Here is a 26,982-nt window from a genome sequence, read left to right as displayed (position 1 = left end):
GCGCTTTTCAGTCGGTCGCGTGTGCGTGCACGAATTCATTAAGTGTCTGTTTTAACGACTAACGAAATTGAATTATATCGTCGAACGAAATGAGAACAAAGTAGCACTTGGCTCTGGAATCTCGTTCGAGCTGGGAGCTAGGACGAAACCGTTCGGATGACTGGATAATTTTAGAGATTCGCCATTTTTCACCAGTAATAACGAGCAACGAATATGTCGAAGTGAAATATTCGAACTTATATATTTAAAAAGTAAATAAAATACTTTTAGGTATAAAGAAACTGAATGTAATGTAAAAATTTCACCTTGTTCACTTCGAATAATTTCACAAGCCACCGTGACAGAATGTAGAGATAGTACGAGACGTAAAGTGTATAATCTAAATTCGAACGAAGCTTATTTTAATTTTTAAGAAAAGTGAGAAATAAACGAGAAATAAATACTTTCTGTTGCGATATCAAATCGTCGATAATTTATTCCTACGAAACGAAATTCTACCGTTTCATTTTCAGATAGAGCTATGAAAATGGCCGTGTCCACGATTTGTCCGATAGATCGTCATCGACCATCGTTCCTACTTTCCCTCATCTTGGTCATCATCTTCCCAATCCTCGTGTCGAATACTAACGCTCAGAAAACCGACCACGCTAACGCTTATGTGAAAAAGTCCGAAGACAGAAATTCGGAACTCTCGAAGGTAATTTCATCAATATTAACAGGCAAAACATTATCACTCGCACGAAAAGATCTCAGTGGTTTCTTTCTTTCCTCGGATGGAAGCAACGTAGATAGACTCTTAAAAGGGCAAACGAAAACCGCGTCGTGTCCACTGGACGAATAGCCAGAAAAGACCGGGGCAGCCTCTTCCCGATAAAACGGAAAGGCGTGCTCGATGTGGCAAACTCGATGGCCGACAGGCATTTTCCTTTCGGACGCGTTTTAATATCTCAAGCATTAATTTCTTTTTGCGAGGAAACATACTGGCCGCGTCTCGCTTTGTCTTCGCGCCCGCACCTTTGCTCTGTCTCTGCCTCTGCTTTCCTCTCTCCCTCTCTATCCGCTCTATGGCCGATTCGTCCTTACGCCGGATGACAAAATGACAAAGGGGTGGTCGCCCCGGGCCAGCGATATTACCGTTTCCGTTTCGGAACTATGCGAACTGTCTACACGCCCCTCCAGCCCGCGTATCCAGGCCGAAAACGTCTCGTGATTGATTATGCTCGCCGTACTTTTGGCTCCTCTGCCACCGTCCTCCTCCACGGAACGCGATTGATGGAGAGGAACTGACGAAAAGGAACCGCCAACGCGGTAAACGATCGAGATGATCTAGTGATTAGTGCTTTCTTTTGTGGCAGTGGGGTGGAGGAGGGATGGTCCACGCTTGAGAGACCTGGACTTTCGTTTCGAATTTGTGATATTCGCTCGCGGCACTCATTACTTTTTGGAAATTATGTTTCTGATCCCAAGTCCAGGCTCTGAACTTCTCTTCGAATGTAATGCGAGACGTTATCATTCAGGGAGTATGGTGATACTTTGATGGCTTGGAATGTAGTAGAATTTTATTTATTGGAAGAAAATTTTAATACGAACAAGAAGTGGATGAATGGACCGTGTCTGTGAATTTTCGGGTGAGAAATGTCAATCTTCTTACAGCGATAAATGTGACCCCCGGCTTTATACTTTCATTTTTCTCAGGCCAAAATGCTTGCAAATGGCGGAATTATTCGTCTTGAAACTTACTGTTATTTATACCAGCTGCCGTTGACAGATTAATTTATAAAAACACAACGGCGAAGCGGAAGAGAGTTCGAAAGTACGAGACAAGACGTAACTAAGTTCGCGGAATGAGATTACACACTTAACGCTCGAGGAGGACGCCGCCATTTTCAACAGGGTTGTTCCAATTCTGACAAACTTCCCTTCGTCGCAAGCGTATATATTATTCAACAACAACAAAAAATTTCACAAATATATAATTTACTCTACAACTCGTCTCGAGATATTCCAAACGAAATCGTACGCTTCCTCGACGCTCGTCATCGTCCTCGGGATAGCGTCCTTGGAGTTAAGCGTCATTTAACGTGGACGAGAGTCTCGCCCGCGCGGTTTTCTCGCGGCTGGCGGCGGACGAGGCATGTCTTGTCGGTGACAATCCTCTACTTCCCTGTAATAATACCGGGCGCGGTACGCGGTTTCCCGGACGTACGCATCGTCCGCGCTCTCGTTCTTTTTGCCGCGCGTACGAGACCAACCCGTGCGGGCCAAGACAATGGAGGGATCCTACGGTAGTGGAGAGAAGGCGCGCGCGGGGCCGCGGATACGGCCACGGTGTTATTAAAAATTCACTCCCTCTAGCGGCTGAAGTGGCCTCTGGCAATCTGCATCTCATTCCCGGCGGGCCCTTGTGCCAGCCAGCCAGCCAGCCAGCCAGCCAGCCAGCCAGCCAGCCAGCCATCAGGTGGCTGCCAGCACGCGGAAAAAGGGGTGGAAAGCTCGAAACGCCAGGGGTTTCGCCGTCAGCCTTGGCTGTGCTGCTGTCCTACCAGATAGTCCTACCTACCAGTTGGCCCTTTTTCGGTATGGCTCTGCCGGTGTCACCTCCGCGACCGAGCGAAAAAAGAAAAAGAAGAAAAAGAAAAAAATCTTGCACCCAATTACGCGCGGCATTTAACTAAATAAACACTCGCCCCCGTCTTTCTTTCACCACCCTAGGAGCCGGGGCTTTCGGGGCGTCTGCTGCCACGCTCAACTACCACTGTCCGCTTTTTTCCTACTCTTCGTTCCTCGCCATGCTCTCTCTCCTCACCCTTTCTCTCGTTACTACCGGTTGTTGTCTCTCCTCCAGGACCTTAATGAAGTCCTGTTTTAATATACTTTGCTCTATATTCTTTTTTCTTCTTCTTCTTCTTCTTCTTTGGGGCGACTGTTTGCCGCCAGAGGATCTCTCTCCAGAGGAGGTCGTTCTCGTTTCACAGAGACGTTGTTTTTCTTTCTTATTTTTCTTTTTCTTTTTTCTTCTTTTCCTTTCTTTTCTTTTCTTTGCTACCGTCTTTAATCAGTCTCGGTTGCGGTCCACTAAAATGAAACAGGACACTTCCCTATGATCACTTGTTGAACGTTATGGAGATCCTTCCCTTTCATTTGCATTCCCGGCGGGATTACGCGTTCCCATTATCGGTTTCGTCGCAGCGCGGCGACCTCGAACTTCCAGGCAACGTTCGATCGCGATTTCACTCGAGCGTTTAATCCTTCGGGGAGAGACTGGGTCAATTTTCACGGTGACGCGTGTTTCACCTCTTGCCAATTTCCCTTCTTCATCTTTATGAAACCTGGTTGTACTAATGCTATTTCGATTTACAAGAATATTTATTCAGACTTGCCAAGGCTCCCGATATTAGAGGAAAGAAATTAGTACATTTGCGTCTTTTCGTTTCGTGAGAAATTTTGAAAATAAGCATAAGTATACACGTCTCGTACGGACGTTGTCGCACATTACGATCAATCGATTGATTTCGCAGATCAAATCTGGCAGAGATCAACGGGACAAACAGTCGATCAAATCCACAAACGAGAATAGTCCGGAGCTGAATAAATTCTTGGACGACGTTCTGAAGGCTCAAAACGATTTAAGGTGGATAGATCAAAGGGTGCATAATCAAGGCGTCAATCGCGAGAAGTGAGTTGATTGATAAAGATTCGTACTTGGTAATTCGCGAGTGACGAGTGAAACATTTGCAAAGGAACGACCAAAATGCTAATAAGCTGCGCGAGAAGAGAGGCTCTGACGACAACTACGAAAACCCGTTAGAACTTTCTCAAGGACTGCGTTTCGATAACGATATGCTATTCAAGAGAGACATCGATCTCGATGCGCATCGAAAAGGGTATCGAACTTTACTTGTTTAACCTTAGAATCCTACTCTTACACAAAACTCGAATCAGAAAAATTACGTTCAAAAATGTTTATGACATTTTGTATTTAATAAAAGAGATAAATTATTAAATAAAATTATACGAAGGAAATAAAAAAAAAAAGATTCCTTTTATATTACATTTCTTATTACTTTCGTATGAAACTTGTAAATTCGTAGTTCTAGTGTTAAAATACTCCAAATGTGATTGATTCTGCGATGACTCTTTGCAGAAAAAGGAGGAAAGTGGCTAATCTGTTTCCTATGTACGACAAAGAAACGACAGACGATCAAATTCCGAAAGATTGGTCCAAGCCGAATGATCTCTGTTCTCTGAGCGATTGGCTGAACTCGAACATGAATCCCAGAGACGAACAGGATAAATCAGGGGATCGATGGATCCACGATTACGAAGTTGATCAGAAAAGTAGATTTAGTACGACTCAATTTCAGTACATTCGTCGGACACAGTCATATTAATTTCAATATGTTATTTTATAATTTTGAAACTTTGAAAAGAAAAACCAACAATGATACAAAAGTGAAAGTTCACACGAATCATTTTCAGACACATCTCTTTTTCAAAAAACTACGATGTTTAGAAATTCTTTTAGAATCTCTAATTTTCGTCGAACTTGAAATTGAACAGACACCTTGAACTTGAACGAGGAATCGAGCTCGAAAGCGGACGTGAGGAATCAGCGAAACGAGCCCTCCCTGGAGTCTCTGAAAGAAACGATATTAGAACTGAAGAAAAGCCTGAACGAAAGCGAGAAGAAACAGCGGGAAAATTCCAAAAGCGCGGAGGAGAAGGAGACGAGAGACAAGCACCGAAAAGACGTGAACGACGAAGTAGAAAGTACCTGAAAACTTGTTTCAATTTGGCGAACGCCTGCCTGAAATCTGCCCGCGGAAACGCAACGTTGGCCAGGAACGTATTCGCGGCAACGAATGTTCTCTCTTTTCAGCAAACTCCGCCTGGCGGGAAGAGAAGCTGAATCTACGAAAGCGTGAACAGAAGCCGGAGGATGCCGACGAGAAGAATGCTCGTCCGAAAGCGTGGAGAACGAAGAGGACCGAAGTTAATAAAGACGATGACGGTAACCCGAAACTCTTTGGTAGAGCGAGGTTTGGGGCGTTGTACCCTGTACAAAGCTCCCTAAACGTGCCTCGTGACCGTAAAAGACGTAGCAAAGAAACGTCTGAGAAAACGGATGAGAAACGTCGTTTAAACGAGGCTCAAGGTGAAAATAACTCTGAGAGGGCTGATGAGAAGAATTCGATGGAAACGTCAAACGTACGTCCGGGTCTCGGCAACGTGGACGACGTGCAACGAACAGACACCTTCAAGAACGATCCAGCTGACACCGTGAATCCGGACGTCTCGATAGTGACCAGAGACGAGAACAAGGATGCAGAAACAGTCGGAGATGGGGAACGATCGAGCCTGTCGCAGGGAAATCTGAACCGGTTGACGGAGGAGGGTGGAAAGAGCGAAGGCCTCGAGGGAAATTCTTTGGGAACCTTAGAATCACGAAAAATCGCTGTCTCGAATCAAGAAAGTATCGATGATTCGAACAAGGAACGAGTGTTCGAACCTCGGCAGGGGATGCGTTCGAAGGAAGAAATCGGAGAAGCCAGCGAGGGGAACGAAAGATCAGAAGGTTCGGGCAACGTCGACATTCTGCTCAAGTCGGAGAACAAAAATCTGGTGAAATTCAGTAACCAAGCACGCGACAACTCGCGGACGGACGGTGATCGACCGCCGTTCGCGTTGAACGTGCTCGACGTGAGGAAGAAAATGATCGTGGAGAACGAGGAGAAACGTGGGTCGTCGGTATCGACGGTCGTCGACGTGAAGCTAGAGAAGGCGCGGGTGAACACACCTGTCCAAGGTGCGTGTGAACGGGGCGAGAGGAGCGAGAGGAGCGGCGAGAAGGACGAGCAAGAAGTTCCTGTCGGCGGCGAGGTTCCCGACTTCCGGACGGGCAAAGTTAAGGAAGACACGCCCGCTACGAGCCGCGTGACGAGGGTGAGGAACGGGGATGAAAAACGACTTAAGAACTCCGCGCGAGTCGACAAAGGACCGGGACAAAGCGGCGCGTTGGAACGAGCTGGAGGAAACTGGCTCGGTGCAGCGGCTCGCGATCGAATGGCTGTGAACGTCGATCAAACTGCGGCTGAGAAATGTAATGACCCAGGTGGAAAGGTTGAATTCACGAGCGGGGAGGGACGGTTCAGCGATAACAAAGAGAAGGGGTTCCCTAACAGCGGAGTTTGGGGGCTGGAACCGAACGGGGTGAACGAGGAGAACGAGGAAGAGAGAAATAAGAAGCACAAGGAGATATTCATAATGACTAACGGGATGGACGATAGGGTGATGAATGACAGATACGGTCAGAGGAAGATGTTGCAGTATATGGAGTATTCCAACGACGACGTGGAAGACGCTGATGCGAGTTACAGCGACAAGGAAGAAGAGGAGAATCAACGAGAAGCTAGCGCGGGTAAAATTCTGTGCGCCGTGCAATTTTCGCGGTTGAAAATCTAAATCTCTGATTGCGACTGGTTAGAAAATAAGAAACGAGTAGGACGAGTAGGAGGTTGAACGAAAGATGTACGTGAATGGATTATTAATTAAAATAATTAGGGGCAGGTTGACTTTAAATTGGGCAACTGAGACGTTGTTGCCTAGTACATATTAGTGTTTTAAATTTAGAATTTAAATAAAATTATATAAATTATAATAAATAATAATTTTAATTGTAAATTATATTATATTAATATTAATAGTAATATTAAGAGTTGCATTTTTAACTTTATTTGAACGAAAAATTTTGAGTTATATACAAAATCTGAAAGGTCCTAATAAATTATTATTTAAAGGTTTATTTCAACCTTTTAGTGATATATTAAAATTATTTTTTAGAGAAATGTTTTATTTAAGAGTAAACAAAATATTTTATTATAGACCAATATTAATATTTTTTGTATCATAATATTGGTTTCACGTAATTATCGTGTCTTAAACAACGAGTATCGTAAACTCGTTCGTCAACTAACTTTCCAGTGTTTGTCTAGTAGAAACTACGAGGCTTGTCTCTTGCACAATTGCGATAATAATTGAAACTTTGCGAGCCACAATTTTCGAGTCGTTGAAATAAATTATATATCAATGAATGTATTTCATTGTAATTTCACTTCTTTAATCTTCTCAAAAGTGACCTGATACAAACGCGATTTGAAAGGAAACGATTCAAAAGAAGAAATTCATTTTCAGAAAAAAATAACGCACCAACGCGAAGGAAAGAACGATCCGTCTACAACGACAAAAAGATGGCAAAGGTGAACGTTTTGATAAAGGAAAAACTTAAGAAGAAGAGGAGGAAACCTACAGAGAGAGAAAGACGTAATCCAAGTGTGATCGAGTACTATGACTACGATGATCAACAGGATCGCGAGTTGTCACCGGCAAGCGAGCCGGAGCGAATGAAAAATTATTATCAAGATGAGAACATTATCGACTCGTACGCGGGTCATGGTAATCACACGTGCACTACGAAAAATTGAAACAACTTAATAAAGTTTCGCCTTAATAAGATTTCGTAATTCATTCGAGTCGTGAATTCAGCCGTTAGATTAGATGATAGCGATTGAAGTGGTTGCGCGTTTTGACGAATATATCGTTAGAAAGATATGATGAATATGAAATTATTTCCTGTGCGCAAAAAATAGTGTTTATAAGCAACGATAAACTACAACGTAATGTCAATTATTTGCAAAGTAATTCGGAGTAAATCTAACTTTTCACTCTGAAATCGTTTCTTCTAAAAATTTTAGTATGACCACTTGTTAATCCTCAAATAGTCGATAAAATTTCAATAGCCATTCGAATCACTAAAATTTCAGCTACTGGCTTCAATTTTTCAATCAAAAACGTTTCATTCGTCGGAACACGCATCCACTGCAATCGTAATCTCCGGTAAATCATGCAAAATCTCGTGTACTTTCCAACAGCAGCCGAAACAGGAAGCAACGAAAAGTGTCCACAATCTACGGAGAAAATAAAGGACGAGCAAGAGGAGGCGATCCAGAAGGAAATCAAAAGGAAGGAAAAATTCCAACTCAAAAAGCCGCAACAACAGTTCCTTAGCCCGGCTGCGGACACAAGAAACGCAACTAGGATATCAAAGTCGCCAACGCGATCGACGATAGTCGCGGAGGAGGAAGGATCCTCCGGCAATCAACGATCAGGATCAAGGTGAAGACGTTAGTCGCGAGAGGTCAGTCGTGAATTCTCGAAATGAAATGGTAAAAAAAAACTTATGAAATAAATGTGACACTGACCTACTACGTGAGAAATTGTAACACTGTACCCAGAAAGCGTTTAAATAATGATACTAGTGTTTTAATAGGATGAACGAACCGGTGGGGGGAAACGAAGACAAGTTTTTAGACAGTGATACGAATGAGGTGATACAAGATCCGGAGAAATATATTCTGAAGATGGGGAATTTAGACGTGATCCATGACTTTTTTGACGATATTCAATATCTGGACGAAAAGTATGCCAGTCGAATTTTGCTGTTTAATATTTAACACTTTCCTCTGTTTTTTTTTTTTTTTTTTCATACCGCTTAAATAATTACGGTCTCCGTTAAATCACTTCCTTGCTATTCTATTTTATTGAATTTTATTTTCAAAAATTTTAATGTTGAAAGATGTATCGAAGATAATTGGTTTTAAAAATTTTACTACGGTCTCTTTAAAATTTCACTTGCACAATCCAGTACTAACCAATAATATCAGTAATAATTCTACTTGTAATAAAAACTCGACATACTATTTTATCTTTTTAGGAAATATTTAATATTATCCTGTTCTATTTTTCATTCACAGATTTTGATTTTTTTTCTTTATTCAGAATTCTTTATTGCATTTTATGTACCTGTTGACTAGAAAAGAAAAAGTGTCTGACAGCGTGAAACCACTGTACGAAGAGTTGAAAAAGGTATACGATTGGAACGAGGACGAAAGTGGAAAAAGTAAACCACGAATTAAAGGAGATCAGAGAATGTATCACGAATCCAATGACAAACCGTGCACCACCGAACCGTCAAAAAATCAAACTGATCCTTCACAAGTTCACGATGGTCCGACCGAAACATCCGGTAAATATTATCATCGTCTAACAAAAACATCCACGAAATAAGCACGAGTGATCAAGTATGAAAAGAATTCAAAGTTCAGTCGTCCAACTGAATGAATTTCCACTTTCTCAAAATCATTCTCTCTAAAAAAGTCCGATCATCCGTCGAATCAAATTGCAACAATCGGAACAACTAAGGAAATTTCGGCTTCGTTCAGCTTCCAGCCCCAACTTACTGCCACTTTTGCTGGTTCACGCCGGATCGGGGAAATCCGAAATTGGCGAGAGAATTTACCAGAGCGTATCATCTGGCGAACGCGAGGGTCCCGCCACTGCTGCGAGCGCCAACGTTTCCCAAAGTAATTATTTCGCCCTTAAAAGCACGGACGATATGTTTAAAGGCGGGCCGGAGCAAGGCAACAGCACCGGGGAGAAATTACGAGGACCTGCCCGCGCTATCGAGACCGCCCGTGAATGGCAAGCACAAAAGGTAAAGAAAAAGGGGAGGGGGGAGGGGAAAAAAAGAAAAAGGAGAAAAAAAAAAGATAAAAAGAAAGAGAGAAAGAAGAACGGAATAGAATAAAAACCCAGGCGTTTTTCCAATAAATTATTGCCTCGACTTACTTTCTTTCGCTCTATAAACCTTGAATCGCAGGTGAGCGGGGTGAGAAACGACGGGGCCAAAGGGAGAGACGGCGTGAGCTGGTCATTAACGGACCGGGGGCAATATATTGACACAGATTCTCAGCGTTCTCCTTACCGGGATCGTAAATATCCGGCGTTGCCGCAGGAACGCGTCCAAAATATAGATCGCGAGAAACAGACGATCGTTAGCTCGAGGGACCTGCACGAGTCTTTTGTCGAGCCGGTTGAATGGTTCGACGATTTCGACAAAGACGCGAGAGTCAGGCTGGCCAGAGGCTTGAAAACCGTCGATACCGACGCGTTCGTCCCTCGTCCCGGATCCGCCACCGCGAAATACGAAAGAAGTTTGGTTAATGGTACCATCGATAGGGCACGGGAAATGGAAAATGGGACGAGTTTAAAGACTGAAGATTCGGCTGCTCTCGTTAGATATTCCCGCTCGTCGTTGGACACTCCGCTGTCCGGTGGCGACAGCAGGGCAAAAAGAGAAATTGCGTCACCTTACGACACGTATTACGAGGACGGTGGTCGATACAATCGCGATTACGAGGAGACGGAGGACGACGACGTGGACGACGAACTTCAGTTTTTCAACTCGTACGAAGACGCGGACGAGGAGAATCGGCTGTTGAACGAGGAAAATCACGAACGGCACGATTACTTGGAGGACAATTACGACGACGGTTACGAGGAGAACGTAGATTTAAAGAGGAAGGTGCCTGCCCGCGTCGGGAAGAAGCATCGCAAGAAAGCGTCGAAGAAGAGGAAGAAAAAGGAGCGCGTTGGTAAATCGAGTGAGAATCACGAGAAACGGAGGCATCGCAAGAAGCATTCGAACGATTCGAGGAGTCACAAGCGTGGGAAAAGCGCGTCGAAGAGCGGGAGTCGTCGCAACGTTAAAAAGAGCAAAGCCACGCAGAACGAAGGGGCAAGTCGTAGCGAGGAAGAAGTGGATCGCGACGACGTGGAAGGAGAGGACGTGAGTAAATCCCGGCGATTTAATAAAATTTGAAAGTGCCGGAAGGCGTGTAACGTGCAATTCGATTTTTACGAAGGTACGTCGGTAATATTTTAGACGACTAACTCGGACAACGACAGCCAGAGGGAGAAGTTCACTACGCTTCTGATAACAACCGATGACATGGAGGACGAGTCGCAGATGGACTCTGCTCTTCACGGCGAGCTCGCCGGCAAGATCGTGCAACAGATTTTCGATCAGGTGGAGAAGAACGAGGAGCTGAAGGTGTCGTTAGGACCGGGTCTCTACCAGAAACACAAAACCAAAGACACCGCGGCAGCTGAGAAATCTTATCGCGAGACGCTCAACGACGACGACGTAGGTTTATGATTTTCTCTCGTTTCCAACGTTCCGGTATACACGCTTCGCTTTGAACAGATCAGGAACACGAAAGAGTTGCTGAATAGAATAATGCTGCTTCTGAATCGGCTGATCTTCGACGAGGTGCAGAGAAAGACCTGCATCTCCCTGCCATCGGATCTGATCGAGTTCTTGAACTGGATGTTGCAAGTGGACACGCAAGCGATTTCATTGGGACAAGTAACAAATCATTCGCTCCGTGGAAATTATTCGTGATTTTTGCGTGTTATTTTGCGTTGACGCTAGAACTGAACGACGATTAAAGCATAAAATTTCCATCTAGAAACATTGAAGTTAAAAAGAAATAGGGAGATTACAAACTTTTATTTGTATTATATATTTTACGAAAGATTATTATTATAAATATTTAAAAATACGCTGTAAAATGTAAATCTAACAAATATTATCAATTGGTAATAATTTGGTTAACCATTTTCATAATTTTCTAGTGTTAAATGAATGTTTTGTTATAGCCGCCGGCGTTGCCATTAATGCACGAAGAAGATCAAGACCATTTTCACCGGGACAAGTTTCTCTTTCAAAGTTTCCCAAACGACAGAGTCGAGGCCGAGATTAATGAACTGTACGCGAAGATCGAGTTGATAAAAAGCCTGATAAAGGAATACAGTGCTCTAACGGACAAGGACAAAGCGAAGATCGAATCAATTCAGGAGTATCTGGTTAGATTCTCAACTGTATTGCGTTTTTTGAATCGTTCGCGATCCAATCGTCGTTGCGATTTCCTATATTTTCATTTAAAAGTCTTTCGACTCGTTAAAAACGAGAGCAATGTTAAATAATCCAAGTAATACAAGTAAAAACACAAGAGAAAGAAGCATAAAAGGAAGTACAGGAGAATGTTAGAAAAGATGTAGCGTTATAAAATAGTTCGGATTCTTGAAATTTCATAAAATCGTGGACCAAATAAAGGAAGACACGGTAACGAAAAAAATATTGAACGCATTCTCGAAATTCCTCACCGTAACTACAATATAAACTTAGTAGAATTTAATAACGCAAAGTGACTGAAGGAAGACTGCATATAAAAAAAAAAAAAAAAACTACGAATCAAAATTCTACGCTACGAATACGAAACTACAAAATGAAACAAAAAATTTCTGGGGTTCTATTTCAGTCATTTTATAAATCAGTCGTCGGTAATTCAGCTACCACTATTGACGCTAGAACTACCGACGATTAAAGCATAACATTTCCAGAAGTCTAGAAAAAACAAAGAAACTTAATACAATGGAGAGTGCACAAGCTTTTGTTTATACATTCTACGAAAAATTATTTAAATCGTTAAAAACACGCTATTTTGCGCCTACAAAAATGAAAAAAAAAATGGGTCATTTTTGATAGTTCTAGTTGGTGTTGAATCTACAATTTGTCGTTTATCCTACTAGAGATTTTCTCACGATCACAGTTCTGTATCTTTTCCCTCGTTCTCTCAGTCGAAGCAACTGGATTTGCTGCTGGTGTACATCGAAGCGAGAAAGGAAGCCGAGAAGAAAAGCAGGGGCACTCTTCAGTATCAAATAGGAATGAGCAACGCGAGTAACGCGAGCTACTCGACCGAGCCGGATAGTTTTTCGCCTTTAATGAACGCGCTGCCGAACCTCCTGAACGAGCAACTTTTTCAAGAAAGTAAACCTACCGCAGTAACTTTGAATCCTAGTTGTCAGTCTCGAGGACTCGGTCGCCGATTCGCCATTTACTGAATTTAAAGATCCTTTTATGCGTTTCAGACGGCATTGGCGTACCTCGCCGAGGACGGGAGAGGGTAACAAGAAGCGTGGACAAGCGTGCGAAGTATAATAAGACTCGAAGGAAGCGTAAGAAGCGCGGAAAGAAGCACGGCGAGCGTCACAAAGGCGCGAGTGCCATTGATCAGTCGCGACGCGAGGACAGCGAACGGCCGGCAACTCGCGAGAAACGCGAATACCTGGACAAAGCCTTTTGGGATTCTCTCGATTCGGGATACGAGGAGCCTTTAATTTACCATTCGATGAACATGAGCGTCGAGTCGAATGCTAACGGCGAGACCGAGATTAAGAAAGAGGAGAAGAAGCTGAAAGACGCGGGAGGCAAAAAGTATGTGTTACAGTGATAAAGCTAAGATCGATAGACAAAACGGTTGTTCGTGATTTTCTGAAGGTAACTGTTATTTATGAAGAACAAAGATTGGAAACTTGAGACGACAGTAACGCAACGTGACGTCACGTGGCGCAATCGTAGAAATCATTTCATTCGCGATTTGATCAACAAAGAACAGGATTATTACGTTGTTACGTTCCTGGTTCATACGATACTGTGCATGTATCATTTTGTAAATGCGTGGTTTCTTTACAAATGCACGATCATCTACAGTCTAACGATCAGTGGAAGATTAAACGACGTTCGTCATATTTTTATGATCATATTTTTACACAAGCACAGTGCTGGATCCTGGAAGAAGACGAGCAACAATCTGAAAGAGGATAATATGATCGATCAGAAGGAAGGTGCGAGGATTCAAGGAGATGCGTCCAAGTCACTTGCTAGCGTCCAGTCTAAAGAACAAAATAATTTCAACGAAGAGAACAAAGGTAATCTTCTGAAATTACGCCATTTTCTACGATTTCGGGCAATTTACGTTCATCGACAGACGTAATGAAAGAATTGCCAAACAGTGGAGTTGTTGACCACTTGCGCTGGCAACTGATTGCGGACCATAACGAGTGACCGAACCGTATTACTCGTAATTCGTCGCTTTCTTTTTAAACTCGTCGGCATGATATCACTGGATAGAAATTACTGGAAGAAGTAATAACTGTATTATTTGTTTTTCCTGGGTTGTACTTGAATATACTTAAAACTGAGGAAACATTATAATTTTGGAACAAAAAATTCTCGACGTGCGTGGTACATCATTCCAGCGAAAGAGGTTGTTAAATGTTCTGAAAACTTCGTTTCCTTTCGGCTGCAACAACAGAATTAATCGAAATAATAATCCTTAGTTACTTCGATTATTTCAACTGTGATTTATCGCACTTCAACAGACTCGATCGACGAGGAAGAACCGATAACAGGGGAAAATCGACTGGAGGACGAAATATTATTGCTCAACAAACGGCAAGCTTGGATAAAGGAGAACGAACAACAATTGGAAGAGGTAGCCTTCGGCGAGGACATGAGAAAAGCGTCGAGAGACAAGGTGCTGTTCGAAAAACTGACCGAGATCGACAAGAAAAAGAATGACACGAACGGCAGGAATTCCGGCGTTAAAAATTACACGACGGATAATCCAAACGGCGGCGGGTGTAATTTATCGGACGAGGACAAGCTGAGAATGCTCGAGGAGAAGATCAATGTTTATGCGGATAATGAGTGAGGCGAAAAGCGAGAGGCAAAGAGTGAACGTGGAGGAGAAAGTTACGAGAACGAGGCGAAGAAGTTGACAAGTTCACCAAGAACGAACTACCCGCGATAAATTGCAAGATAAAGTGAAACGTTAAAGAGACACGCGTTAAAGACGAACTCTATGTTTAAGAACAAACAACGGAGACGATAGCTGTGCAAGACGGAGTGCGACTATACAGAGAATTTCTGATATCTTTCGCGTGATATCTTGATAAATTTCGGAGATAAGTTGAAAGTTAGATATGTCTGATTTTGTTTTATCGACGGTAAGAGGATGATAATGGATGGAATGTTACGTTAAGTCTGTAACTTTGACAACGTAGTATCTAATTTTATACCTGTATGATATTATATTTAGAATAAATTTTATTAATGATATCGTGTTTGACGAATTTCTTTGTGCTATATTGTTCAAGCGGAGAGGAATAAGGATATCTGTTTGAGATTCACTAATATAAATTTATAGTTCGCCACGATTGGTATCTTAAATAGATACTGTATACATTTTTATTGTAAAGTATGTATGATTCAGAGTGACTCGTAGAAATATTTGGACCTTTACCACATGGAAAATTGTTATGAATACAATGTGAAATTTGACCATTCTGGAAATGTAAAATATAAAAAAAAAATACTTCGTAATACAAATACTTTGTAATGTAAATACTTCGGCAAATAATGCGAATATCATTGGTGCTAAACATGATCTTGCTAAATATTTCGACGTATCTGAAATATTTTAAATATTCTAACATACAATCGAAACATATCTATCATTCTGACGTACCTAAAATATTCTAAATATTTGAACAGATCGTACATTTTCCAATTCGTTTCGAATTTCCCAATATAATCACAATGAAATTTCAGAATGTATAATTTTCCATTAGTATCGTGAAATATCTAAAATCATTCCACTTTATAAATATATGGGAAATTTTTCACGTTTCAGACTTTCGAGATGCATAAATAAAGCAGTAACTAGAGTGCAACAGAACAGGAACATTTATAGGTAGAGTAATTGTATTTGCGATACAATAGTGGAACTCGGCTCGCGTAATATCGCGGTGAACCGGAGGGGGATAGGTTCGCGTCGTTGCTTGACAGCGGGCGTCTAAATAATTTCATCAGATACATCGATCGCCGATGAGCTTTATCGTAATTGACACATTCGCTCTATCTGGCCGACAGGCGAGCCTGTGAAACCTCGTAAATCGTCCTGTCGTTGCGACCAACTCCACCGCCTCTCGTATGTTTGCACACGCGTGCAACGTACTCGCTAATCTATGTACGAAAACTGCTCAAAGCCGGCGATTAGACTATCGGCTAATTCCTCGCTAAGAACAGATGTAATTTACCAGGCAACAGCTCGATTCCAGAATCGGGAAGAGCAACGATCGATCTTTAAAGCGATCTTCGGATTTCGTTTATTCGAGCATCTCTGCTGCGGAAAGAAGAATTATAACGAGCAGAATTTAAATTATTTTTTTTCTTATTTTTACTGCACGTAATAAGGTCTTTATACGGGCAAATAAATAGATGAAGAAGTCTTTGGAATTTCTTTGGATAGTTTCCAACTTAAAGCGATCCTCTTCCCTTCCCTCGGTTGATTCGAGCAATTTTCACGGAAAAGAAATGTTTCAATGAATGAAATTTAGATCTTCATCTTTTTTTATTTAGAATCCCAAACATCTCAGAATTTGCGTCTCTCTCTTCTTCGACAAATTTGTATCAAGGCGATGCTTCATTAACTTCCCACGCTTTGCCAACTTTTTCTTTATTAATTTTTACTACCTCACTGTTCATTCTCCTGCCTTTCCAACTAATTATAAGTTGTTGGTTTCGAAACTTATAATAAGTTATTACGTTCGAAGTAAGTTACGAGAATGACTTGTTTTTTATTCACGTATATTATTAATACGCGTGGCCTCTCGGCCACCATTTTACATTAAACATCTTCTCGAAAGTAAAACCGCGACGGCACGAAGATCTTGGCGAGGATCAGAGAATCGAAACTGAGAATTTCGATTCGAATTCCAGAGGATTCGCAAGAAACGTGACAACGGATCAGAAACACCGTGCAGCGATTGCAACGTTCCCCGATATTACTTCCCAAATACGTCCCAAACTTCCAAGAGTTCAAAGAAGAGGGGAAGAAACGAAACAAACAGCGAAACTTGTCTCACCTGTTTCAACGATTCCGTAATCCAGCCGGATCGAGCGCAAGTCCGTCGGCGAAACTGATTAAACCTCGCGCCACGAAGAAAAAAAAAAAAAAAAAGAACGGTACTATCTCATCGCGGTTGCTCGTACCTCTTCTCTCTCTCTCTCTCTCTCGCGCGCGGTAGAGAAATAAAAAAGAAAGAAAGCCACCCGTCTCCGGGACGAGGCACGAAATATCTCCCGAAAGTTTCCTCGTAAAGTAAAGTCCACGCAGCGGAATTCCCCCGGGCCAATTAAAGTCCCGAAATCGGACGCGCTCGCTTATGCAGGCAAGGGCAAGGCGGAATAACGGTTGGAAAAGGGAGCGAGAGAATCTAACCCGGTTGCCGCACGGCGAACGTTATTACTTATTCGACTCAAGGATTTTAAGGGTGGCCGACACGCGGATTTATTTAGATATTCCAACCGGTGAGCATCTGCTCCGAGGTTCGACTGGCACTCGTCTGCCGTCTCGTCGCTTTTCCTCGTCGTTTTCGCTTCTTCTTTCGACCCCTGCATTAATATACCACCGGCGAGAGAACCTGGCGTGGTGCGTCTGCCACCAGGTCCGGGGAAACCCCCGGCTATTTTTACATAACATTAAGTTGTTCCGTGTAACGGAGTTCCGGCGTTCTCTCAGTCGTACACGGAGTACTCGGTGCGGAGGAGGGAAGGGTTGGGTCACTAATGGGGGTTAAAACGCGGAGGCGCAACTACGCGGCACCAGACGCGTAGACGCATCGAGAGAAATTTTACCGATCGACTCTCTCACTCCTCTCCCCCTACCCCACACTTCTCTCTAACCACTCACTACGTTACTCGAAGATCACGGTTTTGAAACACGTATCCGAGGAACGAAGGATTGTACTGTTACACGCGCGCACGTGACCACCGTGACGGTGTAGCTTAGTCTAATAATTATTAACGAAGACTGAAAAATAATTGACAATGTACCTTTTAGTTTCTGATTGGATGCAGCGTGTCTATCCCCTTCTTTCGCAAACAGGTGAATTCTTATCCGTCGTTATTAAACACATTCATTTAATACTTTGGAACAAGTAGAATAGATATTTGCAATGATTGACTACGCGCGGGATAAAGTTTATTAATTTATTATTAATCTACGAAAAAATGATTCTAAAATAGGTACCAAAAGGTACATTAACTTTGCAAAAGTCTCATCAATGTTTCTGTAAATCCTGGATGCGTTATTATTATAGAATCATTGATCCCAAAAAATTGTCCCACTTTGCTATCAAAGTACGTACATAAATATGGTCAGATATATTCCGTATTATGTTTGCCCATTAATGTACGAAAGATTATTATACATAAAGTGCATAAAAAGTGTCAATATAAATTCGCGTTTGGTATTACGTTGCTCTAAAAGATTGAATACTACTTCACTTTCAAGTAGTACGTCCACGTGTATGGTCAGGCACAGTTTACATTATATTTGCCAATAACTCACTCCTTTCCAAAAATCACACCAAAAAAAGTGTAACAAATATTGCCGCGAATCAACGCGTACGAAAGATTCGTGATTTAAATCAAGAGTTTGTCAACCCATCGATTAATACGCGTAATTCGAATCGCTCCCAAAATCAGAGAGAGACTCGAGAACAGTCTGCCGATCTCGTAGAATCGGTAACGTCGAAAGAGCGAGCGTTCTCCACGCGGAGGACAAGTTTTTTAACAACGGCGCGGAACCGGCGAGGTATCAACGCGAGGCTCGCTAGCTTTTAAAGGCGACTGATAGGATTTCACGGCGGACGAAGAATGGAAGAATGGCGCGATGTACAATCGTGAAAAGAAGAGAAAAGAAGAAAAAAAAGAAAAATGGTGGTTCGATTTCAAGGGAATGCTCGGCGCTGCGATAAGTACACATTGTTCGACGCATCGTTGAGACGACGACGAGTCGGGCTATCGTTAGCCACGCTTAACCACGTTTCACCGCTGTCGCGATCGTTGACGACCCGAATTTAATGGCGACGATCGATCGATTCGGCCAGAGTCGGATGCAAATCGTAGGCCTCTTAATTGGAAAATGAATTCAACTACCGGGGACACAATTATTCACGGGAGCAGCGGCCAGCGTCGCTGGCAACTAGCTTCAATGCACGCCTGTGCCTCGTACGCGTCGTTTGCGCCGATTGTTTCGAGATGCAGAATTGTTCGACGGAACGGTGGATTAAACTGGGTCGCGTTATTTAAGGAAACATTTTCGGCCGTTTCAGTACCGGTGAACTTTACACCGAGGTCGAACCAATCTGCTAAACAAACTCGCAAGCTTTGCACCTTTGTGCAACGTGCAGCTGAAATCGTGATATGATTAGGCACAGGTTAGGTTCTGTGTGAAAAAAAAAAAAAAAGAATATTTCTCCACTTCTTTCATTTGAAAATTTGTTCACCATACTTGAATTTAGTAAAAGTATGAATAACCGACGAAATGTCGGTCCATGGCAGGAAAGTAGGCATCGAATCAAAAAGTTTGAAAATTAAATTGAAAGCGACATTTAAAGATTTATCAAACGCACGAACAGGCAATTTAACTTTTTCACGTGATGCCACGTGTAAGAGTAAAATATTACAATAAAATTTCGTTCACACGAACTTGCAACAAGACAAATAGTTGATACTTTTAAACTCTCGTTCAAACACAATCGATTGCAAAAGTCTATGTTTAAACGTAAATCGGAGAAACAAGGATTTAAACCGTATTCTAAAAAGAAGAAAAAACAAAAAAAAAAAACAAAAAAGGAAATATTGTGCAATCTCGTGAAAGATTTCCTCCGCTGTGTGTCGTCTTTATCTATCCGAAGAGAAAGCCGCTAAGAATAACGAAGAAAAGGAGAGTAAAAAAGAAAAGAAGGAAACCTTCAACAGAACGAAGGGGAGGGGTTGGAAAATCGTGGTGGAAAGAGAGAGGTGGGTGGTGGTCGGCCGCTGGAACGAGGTCTGGCACGCACCCCCGAATGACAGATGGTATTTTCGCGTATCATGATCGCGGCTAGGATAGTTTCCTATATCGTGGAATATACAGCCCCGGCCTGGCATCGTCGACATGTCGATAGCAGGCCTCGCCGTGCGATACATCCACCGATATCCCCGTACCATGGGTATCCGCGGTCCATCCCCTTCGTTCGACCGCTAAATGGCCAAGCGGAGCCACCCCCATGGTGCTCAATTATTGATACTTACCCCTCGATGCCGCCTCGCATTTCCCCGGCTGCATGTTCCCGATGCGTTGGCGTCCTTCGATCCTCTCTCGACGCGAATGCATCTCCTCCCAGCGACGAAAGATCAGCGAACCGAAGTCGAAAAACTCATCTGAAAGCAAAAAAGGAAAAAGAAGATTCAGGCACGCGCAAATTTAGGGTTGAAAAAAAAAAAGGAAGAATTTTCATCATTTTAATCTAGAAGCGCTAGGGGTGACCAATTTACGTTGGATTATTGAGATTTTTGGATGTTCGACTTGACTTTCGATAAAGGGGATCGGGTGATAAAATTAAATATACCAAAAATTTTAGATACTTAATTGTTAAACACTTGCTGATGGATGCAAAGTAAAAGTTCCAAAATTGACACTCTGCAAAGTCGAAATTTGTATTTCCAATGTTCGACATCAGCTAGGGTTTACAGGGTTGGTTCAGTGCCATTTTTTTTTAGTACTGTCTAAATCGCGTACTCTTTTAATTACCTCTGTACGAAATAATAAAAGTCCGAATAAGAAAATTCGACGGAATGATACACGTAACGGGACGAGGTTTTCTATTTATACGAGGGAATATTCTTGACGTTCGTTGAAGTTTATCTTAATCAGGACAAGTGAGAAAATAGATCCCTATTCCTGGTGTATATACACCCGACGATCGAAAGTTCGGAAAGTAGTACGAGTTCGGCGGGAGTTTGTAAATCGAAATTGAAGAGAGGGGTAGGGCTGAGAACCACTGTCGGTCGCAATGGCCTCGATTAACCGTTTGACCGGTTAGAGCGAGTGGTCAACGTTTTCCAGGCGTCCGCCAGCTCGCCCTATTAGATCTACAGGGAGCCTGGTACAGATATCCGGAGGTGGACGGTACCGATTCAATGTTTCTTTGCATCGAATTCTGAACGAAGCTTGGTCTGTTCTATCCAGGAGAGGGGAAAAGATCGACGAGAAAAAAAAAGAAAAAAAAACAGGAGGGGAGAGAGAGAGAGAGAGAGAGAGAGAGAGAGAGAGAGAGAGAGAGAGAGAGAGAGAGAGAGAGAGAGATGAAAGTGCTGTCCACTGATTAAAAGTTTTCTGCTCGACATCGTGGTCGTTCCTTCGATGTGAGATTAATCGTGGCTTCTTCGACCAAAGCGCAGGAACTACAGATTACTGTTTTGACCGTGTAAATGCACGTGAAAGGAATCAAGGAAGGTAGAATCTTCTTCATACACGTGTACTGTTTATTAAGGAATACACTGCAACTTGATCTGAGTAATGTTAATGAAGAAGACGATTGATAACGCATACTCTGAAATCCCGCGACAATTTTCAGTGCAACGGAGATTTCATTGATTTGACGAAGCGTATTCGGAAGGCGCGTGCTTGTGATTCATCGTCGAAATTGAATAATTCAAAAGCTCAACGAATATTACACTTCTGTAAAATTTCCAAAAATCGTATCGACCACGTGTATTTCGATGCGCGCAACTTTAAGATGCAAATCGTATCCTCGAAGTTGAAGATGTAGATGTACGTCTCCGAAAACTTCTTTCTATTTGTGGTAAAAACCAGATAGCCGAAAACGTCAGCTCGAATAACGAGAAAGGGGAAGAATGAGGAACAAGAGGAGGAACGCGAACGAACGCCGCGGCCGATCGCATTGAAAATATCGTCATACCCGACGGTGTTTCCTGTAAACTTTAAGACATTCGTGGTCTATTCGTGGCCTCGGTTCGTCAAGCCCCGTCGAGGAAAACGAAAAGAAAAGAGGCTGCCTCCATAAAGCGATCGGCGAGACCCTCGCCCTTACACCCATAGACGCGCGAGATGCCGCGTCTCTCCTCACTCTAAGTGTATTAGACTCGCGTTTCGGGTCGTGGAAGAAGCTGTGAGCGAGAGAAGAAGACGAAGAGAAGGAGGAGGAGGAGGAAGGCAGGGTGGTAAGCCGGAGGACGGTTTCGGAGAAGGGTGCCGAGAGGGTGGTCCGAGGCCTGTACCCCGCTAATGGCACCCTCGGGGTATTCCCGGAGAACCCTCTCGTATTTATTATTTAGCGAGGAATACCGGTAGGTGGAAGGAAGCGGGCGAAAGAGCAACGAAGAAAGAGCAGGCAAAGGGGATGGCGTTCGATGGTGAAAGAGAGAAGAAGGTCCAAGGCAAAGAGAGGAGTCAGCATCGGCAGGCCACCGGAGGATTTATCCGCAAACATCACACATCGGTCGTAGAGCTGCGTCGGGCACGATTTCGAGAATGGAAACCGCAGGAAATTAACGGTGACACGTGGTCCGTGCTCGGACACGTGTTTAGCAGCGTGCTAACGATGAAAAATATCCCGAATTTCGAACGCGGGAAGATGATCGTAACGATAGTTTATTAATATCGGCGATGTTTCTCGTTGTAGAAAGCGTGAAATAATAATGGGCAAAAATAAGGAAACAATGGAAGAGAGAAATAAATATTGACGAATATACGGGAATTTTGTTGTTTACTTTCGTAGCTAAAATTCTTGGAAATCTTAAGTCGTAGATCTTAACACAGAGAATATTTTGTATCTTGCAAGTGTCCAGTAGTTTTTATCTATCGTCTAACGAGACTTTTTAAAATTTTAAACTATAACGGTTCGCGAAAATGTGCGATAATTAAAATTATCACGAAAGGAAAATACAAAAAATTACAAGATATTTGCATCAAGTAAAAAAAAGAAACATGATATATATCATAAACGTATAATAATGATATTATGTTCGTTCAAATATACCTACGAATTTCTCCATATATACTTACAACCATTCAATCATTACCGCTGTAATCATTAAAGTCGCGATTTCTCAGACGAAACGCGAGAACGTGAAAATTTGCAATTTTCTTTAGAAAACTGTTCGCAACCAGATGAAACAAACGCAACGGAATCCCGCAATAATCACGCGTCCTGTGTTAGACTCTCGTCGAATCATTAGAATGTTCGTCATTAAAAGGACGTTACAACAGCGGCGGAGGTAGGCTCTCCCCATCGGGGAGAGAAAAAAGGCCGGTCGAAGATTTACCGTAGCGGTATCAATCGAGGAATCGATTCACAGATTACGTGGTGACAAAACAGCTGGAAAAACATCGGGACGGGGCAAAAACAATGGAAAGGGGAGGAGGCGGAGGCCTGCTGGCCGAGGGAATCGGGGAAAATCGGAAACAATTGTCGCTCGTGTATGTTCCGAAGAGAGGACTTGCGCGCGCGCGCGCAATTTGCGCGTCAGGAAAATGCATGCTTCGATGGCAGCAGCTGCGGGACGTTATTGATACTACATTTCTCCCGATTTGACGAATTGCCGTATTGGACTAATGGTCCGAATACGAAGGCCCCCTCCTGCCCCCCCAAACCCTCCTTCCGACCGATTCCAGCCTGGCTTCTGACTCGCGGCTACCTAGCGAAATTGTTGACCCCCCGCGCCCAACCCTTCGTAAAACTATAACCTGCTCATAATTCTCCGCCATTTTCGGTCTGGAGAAGCCGGAGGAAAAAACGAGAACGTGGCCAAACAAATGGCAAAGGTAATACCGATACTTCTGCTCCGTTTACTTTTCGAAAAATCAATGCCCCACCCGATCGTGTCCTTCTCGTGCCGTTGTTTTCCTGTTGCGAACATTGCCGTTCCTCGCTGCGTGTAAACGTGGACTGTGTATTTGATACGCATTACTTCGAACTTTTCGACGAATTATTTTAGAAAATAAAGCAAAATAAAACGGAACGTTCCACTTTCCGAGGGCTGTTAATCTTACTCGGATTTCGAATATTCGAGAAGGAATTTGTCGTAATGCAAATCTCGTTTCTCGATTAGATATCTATTGAGAATTTAGAATGAAACTGACATGCAAAGTTGATCGAAATTACAAGCCGCTGAAATTAATTCCCAATTGATGTAATATTCGTTGTATCGCACGGACAGTAATTGCAACAAGATACATCAATATCCAGAAAATATGCAAAAAAGTAGTATTCTATGCACTGCTTTATTTAAAAGCTAGTTAAATTATTGCAATGCTTCGCCGTAGGTATTTGTAAAATTAATATCAATGTGAAAACGTCACCATATATATATATAATCTAAGCATGAAGAAAGAGACATCAAACCGTACAAGTGGAAATTCATTGACGATTCACCGGGTGATATAGATTCACGTAGAAAATATACGGTCTACATTTCAATCTATTCTAGTATTTGGAACAGAATCCAATAGACTGATAAAAATTAGAAGTTGTTACCTGAAAAATCGGCTGCGAGGATGAAGCGAGAGAATTCACCAGGGCACGCCACTTTTCACACAGGAGCGACCTCGAGGCCACCGCTACGTTCACAATCAACGTCACCGAAATACCAGGGTAATATAACTTTGAAAAAATAGGTCGACTAAGAACGTCCAGATCCGTCAAACTGTCTTTTAAAATGTTCGGCGTTCGTCGATCGAAGCATAATCACGAAATGGAGAATACGAAACACTGTGCTCGAACACGCTCGGAGGAGAGAACAGGTCTGAACGTGTACATGGCTAGGTAATATCGTCGAACGAGAGGAAACAAAAAAGAAAAACAATACAAGACGGACTGCCAGCGAGTATATCCTACAAATGTATACAAACCAGCCGATCCGATCTTTGTTGCGGATTATTACGAATTTACACGACCAATGCGTTAGTCGACAATATTCACAGAATAGAAAGTCACGGAATCGGTAACATTGTATCAATTATATTATATTCTATAATATATTCTAATATTATATTATATTATATTATCTATTCTAGTATTCTAATATTATATTATATTATCTATTCTAATATTCCAATATTATATTATATTATCTATACTGATATTCTAATATTATATTATATTATATTATATCAATTACATTATATTCTTGTATATTTTATTATTAGTACATTAACATTATATTATAATATAGTATTATATGTATTATTTGTATTTTCTTAATTTATCAAAATTCGAATATTTTATATTATTTATTAATATTGTGTATCATTTATTTAATATAATATTTAATAATATAATATATTATTAAATATTAATATAATAATATAATATTTATTTATAATATATTATAAAATGTATATCTGTTTTCTAATATATATTATAAAATTTATTATTATTGGGTATTATTTCTTAATATCTTATAATATACTAAGTGTACAGTATATATTGTATCAACATATACTGTAAAATATTTGAATTATTATGAAATGAGAAAATACTTAATATATATAATTAATTAATGCCTCCAAATTATGTACCTATAAAAACTGAAGTAATAGTACGTTACATCTGGATATCATTTATTCAATAAATGGTATAATTATTTTCTTGATTAATGCTTATTATATAGTTCATTTGCAAAGATAACAAATTTTCACCGATAATGCGGAACAAGTGTCATTAATGGCTGACATATTAAAGTCGAATTATGACGTACGTAGATTAGAATAATCGTTAATTCGTACTGCCTTCGAATATCGATTAAGGTTTCAGTCAATCTCGAAACAATTCATTTGATTTTATTGTAAAAATAGGAAATACGATTTATTGCAAGTTTTAAGGGATTGTTGCAAAAGGGGAGACTTCAATCTCCAAGATCATGTGTATCCGTAGAATTTGCACTTACCGAATTGATTAGTTAATAGAACATTGCGAAATTTTGAAGCATCGTCTCAAAGAGTTGAATTTCCTGTGACAAACACTTTAACATAGAGTTCGAACACTTTCACCAAGTTTTCCTCAATCAATTAATAATTAACACGACACAAATTAACGTTCAATTAACGAGCATGTGTATCACTTCGCCATAACGAACACTTTTGAGAAAGAAAACATCAAATCAAACGTTCGTCTGATCGGCGAGCATTAGTGTTGCCACCTACCGGTGATATTGCAAACTATCACTTCCATTTTGAATTATCCGCTGCTAGTGACCGATTGTCGCCAAATTGAAGACCATTTTCTTTTTTTTTTTTTTTTTAAATTATCTTATCTTTTAATTTATCTCCTATGGCGAGTTATTTCTATCAATGCAAAATTAAAATGTTACTGTTTTTCATTTTTGTACTAACAAATTTCAACACTTTCGAAAATTAAAAAATCGTACAATTTCTTTTTTTCAATTATTATTAATAATTTTGCAACGATGCCTAGACAGAGGGCTTAAAATAAATAAAACTGCAGTTTCGGTTGTTACCATCTCTTTTTATTCTAATATAATTACGAGCCTGTCGCAATTAAGGCACTCATATTTCCTATTTTTCCCTCGAATTGATTCAGAAAAATGGCCCCGAAGCGGAGAAGAAATGAAACTACATTATGCATAGCGCACCATTTTGCTTGCTGCATTCTCGGGAATGATAATGGCATCGTTTGAAGTGTTCGCGTAATTAATGAAGCTAAAAACTTTTGACCCTTAATTACGCTGTCCATTGTATTTCGAGGGGTCTTTCTTTTCTCCGGGCTACTGCGAGAATATGAATAAAGAATACGGGCCATATTGCAATCAACGAGTGTCTCGAGGAATAAATTATATACACGCGATCATTGTTTTCGACGTCCGTTACATCTGTCGCGTTGCATCAAGATTTTCAAGGTAATATACCCCACACTTTATATTTCCACGAAGATAATTAAAAAAATGAAATTATTTTATCCATTGAATGCTATAACGAGTACTAGCCTTTAAATATTTCTGTGCGCTATGTGCATCTTTGCATTTTTAAATTTTCCATAAATGCATAAAAATCTACATCTAAACACTGCGTCGCTACGTTTTAAAATTTCAAATTCAATTTGATTTCATTATTGATTTCATTGATTTAAGTAATTGAAATAAGTAAAATATTGAATAATTAAATATGTATTAAATAAAATAATCTAGGCACTCATAACGATCAATCGAACAACAGATAAAGAAGAAGAATTATTTTGCGAAGCAATAAGTTGCAGATAATTACGAGTAAAAATAACAGTCGTGTAATTATCTATAAACAAGAATAACAGTCGAAGACCAAAGGCCTCAGTAAGAAAGTCCGTACAGCCGAAAAATCCCGCGAAACC

At 41.4% G+C, this 26,982-nt stretch overlaps 3 protein-coding genes across 3 annotated transcripts; all 3 read left to right on the top strand.

Annotated features, from left to right (window-relative positions):
• Positions 1-526: 526 nt before the first annotated feature.
• On the top strand, positions 527-8,176 carry LOC122530960 (midasin-like). The gene is made up of 7 exons (XM_043658409.1): positions 527-697; positions 3,519-3,676; positions 4,145-4,338; positions 4,561-4,770; positions 4,880-6,418; positions 7,192-7,446; positions 7,929-8,176. Exons 1-7 carry the CDS (start codon positions 527-529, stop codon positions 8,174-8,176), a joined length of 2,775 nt encoding a protein of 924 aa, XP_043514344.1.
• A 151-nt stretch (positions 8,177-8,327) lies between these two features.
• Positions 8,328-13,244, top strand: LOC122530962. Its single transcript, XM_043658410.1, has 10 exons — positions 8,328-8,476; positions 8,871-9,082; positions 9,279-9,550; positions 9,716-10,684; positions 10,781-11,041; positions 11,102-11,263; positions 11,557-11,763; positions 12,538-12,730; positions 12,832-13,177; positions 13,241-13,244. Exons 1-10 carry the CDS (start codon positions 8,328-8,330, stop codon positions 13,242-13,244), a joined length of 2,775 nt encoding a protein of 924 aa, XP_043514345.1.
• A 305-nt stretch (positions 13,245-13,549) lies between these two features.
• LOC122530959 lies at positions 13,550-14,798 on the top strand. The gene is made up of 2 exons (XM_043658408.1): positions 13,550-13,671; positions 14,125-14,798. Exons 1-2 carry the CDS (start codon positions 13,569-13,571, stop codon positions 14,454-14,456), a joined length of 435 nt encoding a protein of 144 aa, XP_043514343.1. The 5' UTR covers positions 13,550-13,568; the 3' UTR covers positions 14,457-14,798.
• The last annotated feature ends 12,184 nt before the right edge of the window (positions 14,799-26,982 follow it).

The sequence above is a fragment of the Frieseomelitta varia genome, unplaced genomic scaffold, assembly GCF_011392965.1.
Source record: "Frieseomelitta varia isolate USP_RPSP 00005682 unplaced genomic scaffold, Fvar_1.2 scaffold_367, whole genome shotgun sequence".
NCBI lineage: Eukaryota > Metazoa > Arthropoda > Insecta > Hymenoptera > Apidae > Frieseomelitta > Frieseomelitta varia.
This window is presented reverse-complemented; position numbering and strand designations above follow the sequence as displayed.